Source organism: Salmo salar, chromosome ssa09 (genome assembly GCF_905237065.1).
Source record: "Salmo salar chromosome ssa09, Ssal_v3.1, whole genome shotgun sequence".
NCBI classification, from domain to species: domain Eukaryota; kingdom Metazoa; phylum Chordata; class Actinopteri; order Salmoniformes; family Salmonidae; genus Salmo; species Salmo salar.
The window spans coordinates 25,192,299-25,207,945 of NC_059450.1; the positions used below are offsets into that span (position 1 = coordinate 25,192,299).

The 15,647-nt window shown below is 42.4% G+C and overlaps 1 protein-coding gene across 4 annotated transcripts; it reads right to left on the reverse strand.

Moving 5' to 3' along the window:
- Window positions 1-2,073: 2,073 nt before the first annotated feature.
- LOC106610954 (tumor necrosis factor alpha-induced protein 2) lies at window positions 2,074-14,886 on the reverse strand. 4 transcript variants are annotated; one of them, XM_045723522.1, is made up of 14 exons: window positions 14,767-14,865; window positions 14,460-14,619; window positions 14,140-14,352; window positions 7,308-7,953; window positions 7,098-7,209; window positions 6,761-6,883; window positions 6,500-6,594; window positions 6,270-6,365; window positions 4,102-4,152; window positions 3,764-3,890; window positions 3,475-3,597; window positions 3,234-3,389; window positions 2,947-3,068; window positions 2,074-2,710 (listed from the first exon to the last, which is right to left on the reverse strand). In XM_045723522.1, exons 3-14 carry the CDS (start codon window positions 14,348-14,350, stop codon window positions 2,572-2,574), a joined length of 2,001 nt encoding a protein of 666 aa, XP_045579478.1. In that variant the 5' UTR covers window positions 14,351-14,352; window positions 14,460-14,619; window positions 14,767-14,865; the 3' UTR covers window positions 2,074-2,571. The 4 variants fall into 4 exon arrangements, with proteins under 4 accessions (XP_045579478.1, XP_045579477.1, XP_045579476.1 ...); XM_045723521.1 differs by having other exon boundaries at window positions 14,460-14,578; window positions 14,767-14,862; XM_045723520.1 differs by lacking the exon at window positions 14,460-14,619 and having other exon boundaries at window positions 14,767-14,886.
- Window positions 14,887-15,647: the final 761 nt, after the last annotated feature.

Below are 15,647 nucleotides of genomic sequence, written 5' to 3' on the forward strand. Positions count from 1 at the left end.
GATATTGAAAACATTAAGAGAAACTGGACGATGTACAATGTTTTATGATCCCCAGATTTCCTTGAAGAAGTATTTCAAAAGAGAGGATGAACAAATGGAAAATCAAATGAAAGAGATTGAAGAAATGTTCCCAGAACCTTCCCAAAGACCAGGACATGCAAAAGGTGTGTTTACTGTTCACATCTGGTGTGAGAGCATTACTATTGCAATTATAACAAAACTGTAAAGTCAGGTACTCAACACTTGTCTCTTGTTCTGTTGGGAATATTGTATTATACATCTTTCTCCTTTCTCTCTGCAGATTGTGATTAACAAAGCCTATCAGCGCATCACCCCCCTGTACCTCCAACACCTGGTGCAGAGCAACCATGGGAAGCTGGTGGAGAGATGGGATTAACGTGGGCAAAAGAATGACGCGTGATGCCGAGCTCCTTTACTCCATATTCCCAGGGCTGGTGAGAGCTAGACCTGTACACCAGTTACTATACATTTATTCTCTCTATCTGATCAGATACAGCTGGTTCATCTCAGAAAATGGCCAAAATTCTTCTACTGACATTCGTTTTTTAAATCAGAATCATGATGTTGAACAGTGGAACCTCATACAGCTGAAAGTGAGAGAAGTGCTGGAGAGCAGCGATGTTGAAAGTCTCAAGATAACAGTCAGTGAGATACCGAGGGACTGCTCCAGTACAAGTTAAAACAGCCCCTCCTTACACTGAGTATACCACAGGGTTTCCAAGGTCTGCATGATTTATTACATAGAGATTCGCTTGAGTACATGCTTGATATATACAGTATTATGTATTGATCAATGTTTATCTCGTTGTAGTACGGAGCACCTACCAGCCCTGCTGTGTTGAAAGGGAGGCCTGTCACGGACACAGACCCGGGAGGTGCTGGAGGCAAGCTAGGAGGTGTACCTGATTTACCTGTACCAAACAAGGTCTGGAACCTGGTATGGCTGTCTTCTCTGTTGCTGAGAGTGGGACGTCTCAGGCGGATGACGGCACTAAACATGACCTTCAAGTTCGCAACCGACCGCACAATATTTGGAGCTCTGTTTAAAAGTTTACAAAATATGTAAAGGTACTCTGTTATTTTTTATGTATTAAAGATAAATAATAGTAGGACATATCTGAAATTGGATAACAGATCAAGTTTTTCATTTTGAGGTCAAGTGGTTTTAATCCTAAAACATGCCTTGTGGAATGACTTGTTCATGTTCAGTGAGTGTATAACCAATAGCACCCTGTAGATGGAGATAGGCAGTAAGGCTATTGGTCATTGCTCTTCTCCCGAGAAGGAGAAGCCCCGAACAGTCTGCTTGGCTTGTGGGAGTAGTTATCTAATATTGTAAATTCCAAAACTTATAGTAATTCACAACACATTCAGTAACTCAATTTGAATGCGTTTTGGATGGCCCCATTAGAGACATAGGATGGAATTTAGCTTATCTTTTTCAATGGACAATCCACCAACTGCATGCTTCTTCAATTGAATCCCAGGGGATATTATCATTAAGGTATGGTGTTTCCCCTTAAATCCTTATCACACCCTATTATCAAAACACTGACAGTCTTCCAGGGGAGCTAGAGACATTAACCTGGAAGAACTGGCAGCCTGACTCACTTGAAAAACTGTTAACAATGCTGTTAATGCTGTACATGCTTCCTCAATAGTATCCCAGGGGATATTATCATCAATGTCTGGTGTTTCCCCTTAAATCCTTATCACAACATATTATCAAAACACTGACAGTCTTCCAGGGGAGCTAGAGACATTAACCTGGAAGTATTGGCAGCCTATCCTGTTGCCGTTTCCTTCCTCTTTCCAAAGTAATAGGTAGCTTACTGGTAAAGTGAGCGTTTACCTGGAACTGATACACAAAACAAATCACAGTCGGCTAGACAAGTACTTAGTGTGTATACTTCCCCTTGTCGTTGCCAAAATAGTAACAATGACTTAGAATGGTTGACTAACCAATTTGAGGGAAATCCTTGAGTAAGGAAGAAAACACTCAATAAACTCGTACTTCTTGAGTCCATGAAGAAGAAATGACAGAGAACTATATTGAGGTGCCTTACAGACGTAATGCATAGTCCTTTTTATTACGTAAATAATTCAACATGCAAAATACAACATACAAATCTATAAGAAGCATTAAGAACACAGTATTCTCATTGAGGAAAAAACTGCACTAACCTAAAAGAACCCTTTTATACAATATAACAAATGTCTACTTTTCACAGCACCCTCAAAAGCTCATAAGGTACAGCAATGTGAAATAAGTCCCTTTAAGAATTCCCATACACAAAAGACAAGCTATTTTGCAACAATCTTATACAGTACAGCTTATCATTGCATGGTTAACACTACAGACTTGACTCAAGAGTGTTCAACAATCATTTGACCTGTCGTCACTAGTTGCCACAAAGTCATAAATCACACCCATTTCTACAATTTCTCTAGTTAAAATATGATTTTAAAACTCTAGCCTTAACCCTAACCACACTGCTAACCTCATGCCTAACCCTAACATTAAATTAAGACCAAAACGCTAGTGAAACCCTATACCTTGGAGAAAAAGGATGGGCCATCCTGGGAGCTGGTGGTGTCCTGGATGTCCAGGAGGGTCTTCTTTATCCTCTTCACAGCTGAGGCAGAAAGGTTGGACTTGAGGCTAAGCAGGGCGGTCACCTGGACGTCACTGCGGGTCAAAGGGGAAAAGGGTGAGCTCATTGATTGTTCAATGCAAACACAGAATCATCTGCAGTGTGTTATTGGCCTTGTGCAATGAACTTTAACTGAATTTAGCATTATAACCTGAATTATTTCTGTATCAATATCAGCCATCACTACATAGTATGCAAAGGAGATACAAAATCACATAGCTACAGTCTTGTGCAATAACAGTTATGTGAGTAAGTAGTATGAAAGTTCAACCTGAGATCAGGGTAAGCTTGACTCAGAGTTACTATTTCCAGCTGTATGGAAGAAATGTCTTGGAGTTTCAGCACTTCAGCAATCCTGGCCAGAATGTCACTCAGCCACTCCTCCCTGGAACCCTGTGAAAACAGTCAAAATGTTACTTCCTGTGTGTGTGTGTGTGTGTGTGTGTGTGTGTGTGTGTGTGTGTGTGTGTGTGTGTGTGTGTGTGTGTGTGTGTGTGTGTGTGTGTGTGTGTGTGTGTGTGTGTGTGTGTGTGTGTGTGTGTGTGTGTGTATTCTCACCGCTTCAGTGAACAGTTTGTTTAGTCTCTGGCCATCCTCACACACCGACCTGGCCGCCTGCTCCTGCATCGCTTTGTCTCTCAGCTTGATCTTCCTCTTCAGTAGCCTTCTCACGTACTCTGTTGTCACCTCCAAGTGCAGCTGGCCCAGCAGCTCCTGCATAACCATCCATTCAATCAACTTCTCAATCTATCAATAAATCAGCCATTCCATCTTTCAATCGATTTGTCAATCAATTTACCTGATGGCAGGAGTCAGTCAAGCCCCTAACATCCTGGGTGTGTTTGTTAATTCCTTCCAACAGCTTCTCAAACACCTGTTTCTTCTCCAACCATATGGGCGTTCCCAGACTGCTGTACTGAGACTGTGTGTGTGTGTGTTTAGAGAGGAGGAGGCAGATAGACAACAGATCAATATCAAGACCAATGACAGGCTAGTAGGTACATTCCACTTTATATTACTTCCTTTCCTCAGATGTAAAGTCAAACTTTTCACAAAGCCTGGATTTTAGATGTGTAAGTCAGCAATACCTTGAGGTCCTTGTGTATGGGGCTTGTTAAAGATCTGTAGCCACAATTTTTCATATCAGCTACTATGGACAAACAGCATTCCTTTATATCCACTGGGAAGAGATCTGCTTTCTTCACAATATAGTCCCTGTGTGGAATCATACAGGTAAAATGGCTTAATAAGATGGCGCTTAAGAGAATGGCTGATGTTTTACATGCTCCTGACCAATTGTGCTATTTTGTTTGCTTTTTTGCGTTGTTTGTAACTTATTTTTAAAATGTATTTTGTACATAATGTTACTGCTACCGTATCTTAGGAGCGAAAATAACTTCTGGACATCAGAACAGCAATTACTCACCACGAACTGGAAGAAGCTTTTTCCTTTAACGAGACCGACGAGAAAGATATACTGCTCTCCCGTGAACAGGCCCAAATCCCCGTCATTTGCGTGAAGAAAACACAGAGGAAAAGAGGACGCAGGTCGGGCTGCCTTCTGAGATTCCGTAGGCGAGCGAGTAAACTCCCACTGCCTTCTGTTCTACTTGCTAACATGCAATCATTGGAAAATAAAATTGATGACCTACGATTACCCTACCAACGGAACATTAAGAACTGTAATATCTTATGTTTCACTGAGTCGTGGCTGAACGAAGACACATAATATAGAGCTAGCGGGATTTTCCATGCACCGGCAGAACAGAGATGATACGTCTGGAAAGACTAGGGGTATTTGTATTTATTATGGATTCCCATTAGCTACTCTTCCTGGGGTCCAGCAAAATTAAGGCAGTTCATACAATTTTAAAACGTTGCAATACATTCACAACACACTGTGTGCCCTCAGGCCCCTACTCCACCACTACCACATATCTACATTATTAAATCCATGTGTAGTGCGTATGTTATCGTATGTGTGTATATGCATGTGTCTGTGCAAATGTTTGTGTTCCTTCACAGTCCCCGCTTTTCCTTAAGGTGTTTTTTTTTATCTGGGGTGGGGGTGTGTCTTTGTCAATAACAGCTGGCTCACATCAACAGCATCCTCCCGGATACCCTAGACCCACTCCAATTCACATACCGCTCCCAAAGGTGACGCAATCTCAATCGCACTCCACACTGCCCTTTCCCACCTGGACAAAAGGAACATCTATGTGAGAATGCTGTTCATTGACTACAGCTCAGCGTTCAACACCATAGTGCCCACAAAGCTCATCACTAAGCTAAGGACCCTGGGACTAAACACCTTCTTCTGCAACTGGATCCTGGACTTCCTGACGGGCCGCCCCCAGGTGATAAGGGTAGGCAACAACACGTCTGCCACTCTGATCCTCAACACTGGGGCCCCTCGGGGGTGTGTACTTAGTCCCCTCCTGTATTCCCTGTTCACCCACGACAGCGTGGCCAAACACGACCCCAACACCATCATTAAGTTTGCTGACCACACAAGTGGTAGGCCTGATCATCGACAACGATGAGACAGCCTATAGGGAGGAGGTCAGAGAACTGGCAGTGTGGTGCCAGGACAACAACCTCTCTCTCAATGTGAGCAAGACAAAGGAGCAGATCGCAGACTACAGGAAAAGGCGAGCCGAACAGGCCCCCATTAACATCAACGGGGCTGTAGTGGAACGGGTCGAGAGTTTCAAGTTCCTTGGTGTCCACATCACCAACAAACTATCATGGTCCAAACACACCAAGACAGTCGTGAAGAGGGCACGACAAAACTTTTTCCCCCCTCAGGAGACTGAAAAGATTTGGCATGGGTCCCTAGATCCTCAAAATGTTCTACAGCTGCACCGTCAAGAGCATCATGACTGGTTGCATTACCGCCTGGTATGGCAACTACTCGACATCTGACTGTAAGGCGCTACAGAGGGTAGTGCGTACGGCCCAGTACATCACTGGGGCCAAGCTTCCTGCCATCCAGGACCTATATAATAGGCGGTGTCAGAGGAAAGCCCATAAAATTGTCAGAGACTCCAGTCACTCCAGTCATAGACTGTTTTTTCTGCTACTGCATGGCAAGCGGTACCGGAGTGCCAAGTCTAGGACTAAAAGGCTGCTTAACAGCTTCTACCCCCAAGCCATAAGACTGCTGGACAATTAATAAAAATGCCACCGGACTATTACATTGACCCCACCCCCTCCATTTGTTTTGTACACTGCTGCTACTCGCTGTTTATTATCTATTGATAGTCACTTCACCCTTGCCTACATGTACAATTACCTCAACTAACCTGTACCGCCGCACACTGACTCGGTATCGGTATCCCTTGTATTATAGTCTCGTTATTGTTATGTTATTGTGTTACTTTTAATTATTTGGTAAATATTTTCTTAACTCTTCTTGAACTGCACTGTTGGTTAAGGGCTTGTAAATAAGCATTTCTCGGTAATGTCTACACTTGTTGTATTCGGCGCATGTGACAAATAAAGTTTGATTTGATCAAATTAGACGACTAGATTATGTCATGGTGGTCCTATCAATTTGGACATCACATCACATAAAGAGAAAATAAAACATACCTAAATTGTTCAACACAGGAAAGATTGGCCATTATCACAGTTCTGCTGTTTCTATTGTTGCATCCCTTGAGAACTTTCTCCTGGAATTTCTTGTAGCTGGAAGTGTGTAATTTGGTACATTATTAATAGATCATCTTGATTTAATAGTATTTGGAGTAGAATACAACACAATGCACTGTTACTTCATGATTCACAACATGCAATTCTGTCCTGCAAAAAGTTCATATTACCTATTCAAGAAGTCCTTCAACAGGCACGCAATCATCTGGACTTTGGACGTGTCTCCCAAAACTGTCTCTACTGATTCGAATGCAGCATTAACAAACTAAAGGGACAGAGAAATAGAAAGTGAGTTGGTTAAAGATGGAGAATAAGTGACCTTTCCATTTGAAATTAATCTCTGTTGAAATAAACAGCGTAATTTGTGACTAACTGAATAGTAAGAGCAATAAAGGCATGAGGATGCCGAATATTTCCTATATGATGTCTACCTGAATGACATCGATGGCCAAGGGGCTAAAGTAACAGTTGTCTCTGAGCTCTGGCACAGATCCCTCCCTCCAGGCTTGCTCCTCTACATTCAGCACTTTGTTGATCAATGTCTGCACCTCTTTCTGAAAATAGAGCATAAACAAAACAATGCATTATCTAACAAGGGATATATTTATCTCTGGGATAATTACTGTAAACTTAACTTTTTTATGATCTACAATCAATTATTCATATCTAGGTGGGTAAAGCTAATATGTTTCTGTTCGAAAACAAACACATGGGTCAGAAAGCTGTCCTCCAATTTGCAGGACACATTTTTATTTAAATCATATTTACCTCTTGGTGAGTAAGATATTGATTCTCCAGTTGTGTTGTTAACTCTTCAGTCAACAGCTTTCCCAACGCCTCAGAGTTAATCGCCTTGATCAGTTCCAGATTATGTAGAATCCTAAAACAAAAACCAGGAGTTACTATGTTAGTCAGTCACATCTCCTAACCTCCTTATATAGTATTTGAATAAGCAAACAAAAATAAGATATCACTCACTCTGGGTAGGCAACATTCACCCAATGCAGGAGGTAAGAACAGTCAACCATGCCCAGCCCATACTCTGCAACCTTTCTCATCCCTGCACTGAAGGCTTGGTGGTACATTTTTCCATAGAGGTTGCAGATATCCATGTCCTTTGGGTAACAGCCCTTCACAACCTTCACCACCCTCAGCAGGTCCTCCTGCAGGCGTCTGCCCTTCCCACAGATGTCCCTCTGCAGGGAGGAGCGTAGCTTGTTGCTCTCTTCAGGGGGCAATTCGGCATTGACCATACACTCCTCCACCAGGCTCTGGATGACAGTGTCGTGGTGACGTCTACACTCACTGGGCCTCCAGGAAGGCCGTTTACTCTCCTGCTTCAGCCATCGTCTATCCTGCTCCTCCTCCTGTAGGATAGCCTTCACTGCAGACTTCAGAGCTTCCAGACTGTCTTCGTCCGGACTGAGAGAACTCTTCACAGCCAGGTCTATGTGGCTGAGGAGGCCTTTGCGATCTCTGGCGAGCTGCTCTTTCTCCTTCTTCTCTGTGGTCGGCTGAACTACTTCTGAGATCCGTCCATATAGACGCTCCTCTCTGTCTATCAGCTGTTGGCCAGCAGCAGACAGGCGATTTCTCTCAAGGTTCTGCTCAAAAGTCAACAACTCTGAAGGAAAAGACAACAAAAACAATGTAGTGTTTACAGTGTCTAAACTATTTGCCATAAAACATGTACGTACGAATGTATGACATGTGTTAGAACCAGCGGTGGAAAAAGTACCCAATTGTCATACTTGAGTAAAAGTATAGATACCTTATGTCGTGTCTTTGGCTATGCCGGAATAAGTGATATGACATGCTATTCTATAAAATCCTTTCTCTGTAATTAATATTACCTGATTAAGCTAATCATGTAAATGTAATTAACTACAACGTCGGGGCACCACGAAAGAATGTTTATAGAGCTGTTATCTTCCGAATAATTTTATTTGCACGGCCGGATAAAAAACGTACCCGATTTAATCTGGTTACTACTCCTGCCCAGTAACTAGAATATGCATATAATTGTTTGATTTGGATAGAAAACACCCTAAAGTTTCTAAAACTGTTTGAATGGTGTCTGTGAGTATAACAGAACTCATTTCGCAGGCCAAAACCTGAGAAGATTCCAAACAGGAAGCGCCCTCTCTGACCATATCTTGTCCTTCTTGATTATCTCTGCTGTTACGTGACACTTCCTATGGCTCCCATGGGCTCTCAGAAGGCGGCAAAAAGCTGAATGACATAATTCCAGGCCCTGGCTGAAAAGCATTAGCGCATTTGCTAAGTGGTCTATCAGCGGACAATGGGACTCAGGCTCGTGCATGAGACGACCCCATGTTTTTATTCTTTCGTCTTTGAACGGATACAACGACTCCTGGTCGGAATATTATCGCTTTTTTACGAGAAAAATAGCATAAAAATGGATTTTAAACAGCGGTTGACATGCTTCGAAGTACGGTAATGGAATATTTAGAATTTTTTTGTCACGAAATGCGCCGTGCTCGTAACCCTTCTTTACCATTCGGATAGTGTCTTGAACGCACGAACAAAACGCCGCTATTTCGATATAACTATGGATTATTTTGAACCAAACCAACATTTGTTATTAAAGTAGAAGTCCTGGGAGTGCATTCTGACGAAGACAGCAAAGGTAATAACATTTTTCTTATAGTAAATCTGACTTTGGTCAGGGCTAAACTTGGTCGGTGTCTAAATGGCTAGCCGTGATGGCTGGGCTATCTACTGAGAATATTGCAAAATGTGCTTTCACCGAAAAGCTATTTTAAAATCGGACATGGCGAGTGCATAGAGGAGTTCTGTATCTATAATTCTTAAAATAATTGTTATGTTTTTTGTGAACGTTTATCGTGAGTAATTTAGTAAATTCACCGGAAGTTTGCGGGGGGTATGCTAGTTCTGAACGTCACATGCTAATGTAAAAAGCTGTTTTTTGATATGAATATGAACTTGATTGAACAAAACATGCATGTATTGTATAACATAATGTCCTAGGGGTGTCATCTGATGAAGATCATCAAAGGTTAGTGCTGCATTTAGCTGTGGTTTGGATTTATGTGACATTATATGCTAGCTTGAAAAATGGGTGTGTGATTATTTCTGGCTGGGTACTCTGCTGACATAATCTAATGTTTTGCTTTCGTTGTAAAGCCTTTTCAAATCGGACAGTGTGGTTAGATAAAGGAGAGTCTTGTCTTTAAAATGGTGTAAAATAGTCATATGTTTGAAAAATTGAAGTTTTTGTATTTTTGAGGAATTTGTAATTCGCGCCACGCCCATCATTGGCTATTGGAGCAGGTGTTCCGCTAGCGGAACGTCTAGATGTAAGAGGTTAAACTGTTATTCAAAGAATTATAGATGAACATCTCCTTTATGCAACCGCTGTGACAGATTTCAAAAAATCTTCACGGGTAAAGCACACGTTGCAATAATCTGAGAACTGCGCTCAGAAAAATACACCAGGCAATACAGATACCTGCTATTTTGGAGTCATCTAAAATCATAAATAGCATTAGAAATATTCACTTACCTTTGATGATCTTCATCAGAAGGCACTTCCAGGAATTCCAGGTCCACAATAAATGTTGTTTTGTTCGATAAAGTCCATAATTTATGTCCAAATAACTCCTTGTTGTTTGCGCATTCAGTAAGCTACTCCAAATCTAGGAAGCGCGCCGAAAATTTCACGATAAAAAGTTATATTTACGTTCGTTGAAACATGTCAAACGTTGTAAAACATCAATCTTTAGGGCCTTTTTAACGTAAAACTTCAGTAATATTCCAACCGGACGATTCCAATGTCTTGAAAAACGTTATGGAACACAGCTACCTCCTCACGTGAACGCGCGTAATTGTGGCCTGTCATTCTCTCGGTCATCAGACTCCAGGAGGTCTTGTTCGCTCTCTGTTGACTGCAAAAGCCTGAAACACATTCTAAAGACTGTTGACATCTCGTGGAAGCCTTAGGAAGTGCAAATTGAACCCTAAGTCACTGTATACTGAATAGGCCCAGTCTTGAAAAACTACAATCCACTTCCTGGTTGGATTTTTTCTCAGGTTTTTGCCTGCCATATGAGTTCTGTTATACTCACAGACACCATTCAAACAGTTTTAGAAACTTCAGAGTGTTTTCTATCAAAATCTACTAATAATATGCATATTCTAGTTTCTGAGCCAGAGTAGTAACCTGTTTAAATTGGGTACGTTTTTCATCCGGCCGTGAAAATACTGCCCCCTAGCCCAGACAGGTTAAAGACCTAGTAATATTTTACATCAATAGCAGTCAATATTAATCGTCACCTTATTTCAGTCTCATCAGAAAGTTGTAAATTCTTGGTTATCTTCACGAACCCTGGCTAACAAGTTGAATCAGCAACACAAAATTGGGTTTAATTATTTATTTACTAAATACCTAACTAATCACACAGAATTACATATACACAGAATGCAAATTATGTCATACAGAAAACGTCCCTGGTGGACGGAACCTGTATGACGGCTGGTTACTCAAAGAGAGGGGGGTTGGGCTTAAATGAAAGAGCGGGAAGACTGAGGAACAAAGGGAGAAGCTGTACTATCGTAAATACAGTATCTTATGCATTCTAAATTACCGCCCATTTGGAAAAGGAAAATGCAATAAATATTTACTCTGAGCTGCGCTTCGGTAGGTTGGTCGTAGATGCTGGCCGTGTTGGCCAACAGAGATCTTCCTGTCCTCGGAAGAATGTCTCTGGTGGTAAATTGGATACGTTGTAGTATCTTCGTTGTGTGTTAGACCGGATACGTCGTCCGTCCTTCCCTAGCCCACGTTTACAGCTGCTGTTGCTAACTCAACGGCTAGGAGGGCTCACTTCTTTAGTGAATAAGAGTTCAAAGTTCATACCATTCACAACCAAAGCTCACGCTGAGGTTGGCTTAGTTCTGTAGTTGACATGTTAGTCCTTTTTAACGTATGGACCGTCGTCCTATCGTCCTCGGAACAGGAGGTTACATTTTCGTCAAGGGCTTATATAGTGGAGGGAGAGAAGGGTGTGTTTCATAGTTTATAACCCATGTCTCTTCACAGGGGCAGGCCACTGATTGAGCAGGGCTCTAACCTTATGAAAACCCAATTCTCTCATTTGGAAGCTAAAATTACATTTAATCTTTTCACAAATAGTGTCATATTTAAACATTTAAATTGCACAACAGTTCCATGTGAATCTGATAACTAGAATGTGTAGACTTTCCCAGATACAGTTTATGTCATCCTGTCATCAGTCATAATGTCTCAGATGACAACCGAACTGACATATTCATTGAGTACCAACGCATATTTTCAACTGGTTCTATTACCGAAATATGGTTGCTTTCCCCCCACTTGTTTGATGTTCCCAGACTCTCTATGTTTAACAAAGGCTATTCAAGAGTCCTTCAGTGGAGTCAAAGAGAGAGGGAAGGGAGAAAGGTATTTATGGGGGGGGTCATAAACCTTACCCACAGGCCAAGTCATGACACTTAATATACTGCTCAAAAAAATAAAGGGAACACTTAAACAACACATCCTAGATCTGAATGAAAGAAATAATCTTATTAAATACTTTTTTCTTTACATAGTTGAATGTGCTGACAACAAAATCACACAAAAATAATCAATGGAAATCCAATTTATCAACCCATGGAGGTCTGGATTTGGAGTCACACTCAAAATTAAAGTGGAAAACCACACTACAGGCTGATCCAACTTTGATGTAATGTCATTAAAACAAGTCAAAATGAGGCACAGTAGTGTGTGTGGCCTCCACGTGCCTGTATGACCTCCCTACAACGCCTGGGCATGCTCCTGATGAGGTGGTGGATGGTCTCCTGAGGGATCTCCTCCCAGACCTGGACTAAAGCATCCGCCAACTCCTGGAAAGTCTGTGGTGCAACGTGGCGTTGGTGGATGGAGCGAGACATGATGTCCCAGATGTGCTCAATTGGATTCAGGTCTGGGGAACGGGCGGGCCAGTCCATAGCATCAATGCCTTCCTCTTGCAGGAACTGCTAACACACTCCAGCCACATGAGGTCTAGCATTGTCTTGCATTAGGAGGAACCCAGGGCCAACCGCACCAGCATATGGTCTCACAAGGGGTCTGAGGATCTCATCTCGGTACCTAATGGCAGTCAGGCTACCTCTGGCGAGCACATGGAGGGCTGTGCGGCCCCCCAAAGAAATGCCACCCCACACCATGACTGACCCACCGCCAAACCGGTCATGCTGGAGGATGTTGCAGGCAGCAGAACGTTCTCCACGGCGTCTCCAGACTCTGTCACGTCTGCCACGTGCTCAGTGTGAACCTGCTTTCATCTGTGAAGAGCACAGGGCGCCAGTGGCGAATTTGCCAATCTTGGTGTTCTCTGGCAAATGCCAAACATCCTGCACGGTGTTGGGCCGTAAGCACAACCCTCACATGTGGACGTCGGGCCCTCATACCACCCTCATGGAGTCTGTTTCTGACCGTTTGAGCAGACACATGCACATTTGTGGCCTGCTGGAGGTCATTTTGCAGGGCTCTAGCAGTGCTTCTCCTGCTCCTCCTTGCACAAAGGCGGAGGTAGCGGTCCTTCTGCTGGGTTGTGGCCCTCCTACGGCCTCCTCCACGTCTCCTGATGTACTGGCCTGTCTCCTGGTAGCGCCTCCATGCTCTGGACACTACGCTGACAGACACAGCAAACCTTCTTGCCACAGCTCGCATTGATGTGCCATCCTGGATGAGCTGCACTACCTGAGCCACTTGTGTGGGTTGTAGACTCCGTCTCATGCTACCACTAGAGTGAAAGCACCGCCAGCATTCAAAAGTGACCAAAACATCAGCCAGGAAGCATAGGAACTGAGAAGTGGTCTTTGGTCCCCACCTGCAGAACCACTCCTTTATTGGGGGTGTCTTGCTAATTACCTATAATTTTCACCTGTTGTCTATTCCATTTGCACAACAGCATGTGAAATTTATTGTCAACCAGTGTTGCTTCCTAAGTGGACAGTTTGATTTCACAGAAGTGTGATTGACTTGGAGTTACATTGTGTTGTTTAAGTGTTCCCTTTATTTTTTTGAGCAGTGTATAAAGTTACTCAAGTAAAAGTGAAAGTCACCCAGCAAAAGACTTACCTACTTGATTAAAAGTCTAAAAGTATTTGGTTTTAAATATACTTAAGTATCAAAAGTAAATGTAATTGCTAAAATATACTTAAGTTAAAGCATAAATAATTTCAAAGTCCTTATATTAAGCAAAGCAGATGGCTCCATTTTCTTGTTTTTAAAATTTGTACAGATAGTCAGAGATACACTCCAACCCTCAAACATTATTTACAAACAATGCATTTATATTTAGTAAGTAAGGATGACCACCTGTATTCTTGATAAGTAGGTGAATTTGACAATTTCCCTGTCCTGCTAAGCATTCATCATGTAACAAGTACTTTTGGGTGTCAGGGAAAATGTATGGAGTAAAAAGTACATTATTTCCTTTAGGAATGTAGTGAATTAAAAGTAAAAGTTGTCAAAAAATATAAATAGTAAAGTAAAGTACAGCTACCCCAAAAAACTACTTAAGTAGTACTTTAAAGTACTTTTACATCACTGGTTAGAACTATCTACAGATGTGATATAAACAAATAAATTAGTCATGCGAAAAATGTACATTTAATATCTGGGATTTTTATGATAACCTATGATAACCTAGGAATAATAACATAGGAATAATACAACTGTTTAAAAAAGAGATGGAATTACAGATAGAGAAGGGGAGAACTCATTGTAGGTTTCACTCACCCTTCGGGGGGGCGGCTATAAGACTGGATGTGTTGGGTACATCTGGAAAGGAGACGTTGCTGTTACTCTTGGAATTCCGTCTAAGGATAGGGGGCAGTGTAAAATGTTTAAACTTTCTTCCAGCTGATGATGTCTTTCCACTGTGTTCCACTGGAGATTCTGGCTTAGTGGATACTATTCCTGAGGTGTTTCTGGTCCGCAGGGTCCTCATTGCTACAGAGAGACAGTCAGAGACAGATGGTCACTTACTGCATTTGCAATGTGTTAGAAACTGATTGTGTTCAATCTGCGGCATTGTTAAATATTGTAGCGACATTTACCCAACACCTAGCGACCTCAGCAAGAGGTTTGGACCTCTTAGCATAACGGTTGAAGTATTGGCTTGACTATCGCTTGACCAGGGTTCGAGTCTTGGTCTGGCCACAATCCGCCGTGTACTCTACAATATTTAAAGTCGTTTGTATGTCACATTATCTCTGTCTACCCGTAACAAAAATTGGGTAAAATGTTAGAAATACAGTCGGCATATATATAATTGCTAAGTATATTTTGTAAATGAATACATTTGACATCATAAGTAAACTTTCAGTATGTAGAGGCAGAAGAAAGAATGCAGTAAAGACCTACCTGCTGAAGCCAGATAGAAAAATATGTGTGAACTGAAAGGAATAGATCTACTCTCCCGACAGGACAGAAAACGTTTGCATATCGCTCTTCGATTTATAGGCTGCAGCAGGACAGGGTGGGCCCGCGTGGCAGCCTGGTCTCATAGACTAGACGTAACATAGTACACTTAAATCCGGGATACTCACATCAGTATGATATGTTATGTTTGGTATGGTTGCATAAGACCACGGCCGACCCGCTCATTAGGCAGGATTAGGCTGCCACATTTTCTGAGCTAAACTGAACAAGACGCACCTCCAACAACAAAACATAAAACCTCACATAATTCTGCCCCAAAACAGTGACAATTTCTCTCAACCAGTGGCATATGGGTTTTTTAGGTGAGCGCTGATGCCGCCCTGTGATAACCAGTGCCCACTTTGTAAAAGGCAGGGGCGCAAAATATTTTGCTTGTCCATTCCCAGTGCGCCTCTCCAGGGTGCTGTTGGAGTGTCAAAGCTAAAATACCACCTCTGCAAAATTAACAACAACTCAACCCTGCCTACCCAATAGCAGTCAGTTATCCCTTGTCATTAATCCCCCAGATCTGATAGATGCCGCTCTGCTTTACCACTGAGCTAGTTTACAGCTAGGGACTGTTCCTCAAACTCAACAGTAAGGGCCACATAGTAAAGTGGGCTATCCTCAGAGTCTAGTGCCTATGCTACCTCGCTCTCGTTCCACCTGGCGCCTTCTCAGGATCATCCAGGCCAGAGCTTTCACCGTAGCCCACTATGAGAGGCCCCTATTTCGTGGTTTGACTAAGCCCAGAATCACCCCTCTTATGACGCTGACCAATGCACTCAGTACCTATAGTTCAGTCTCAGGTTCTTTTATCCCAG

Excerpts from the sequence above, each read along its gene's own strand:
- LOC106610954 (XM_045723520.1), bottom strand. The coding sequence starts at position 14,350 with ATGAGGACCCTGCGGACCAGAAACACCTCAGGAATAGTATCCACTAAG. Across the intron at positions 6,595-6,760 it reads TGGCCATCGATGTCATTCAG|TTTGTTAATGCTGCATTCGA; the intron begins GTAGACATCATA and ends CTGTCCCTTTAG. Across the intron at positions 3,069-3,233 it reads ACAAACTGTTCACTGAAGCG|GGTTCCAGGGAGGAGTGGCT; the intron begins GTGAGAATACAC and ends CTGTTTTCACAG.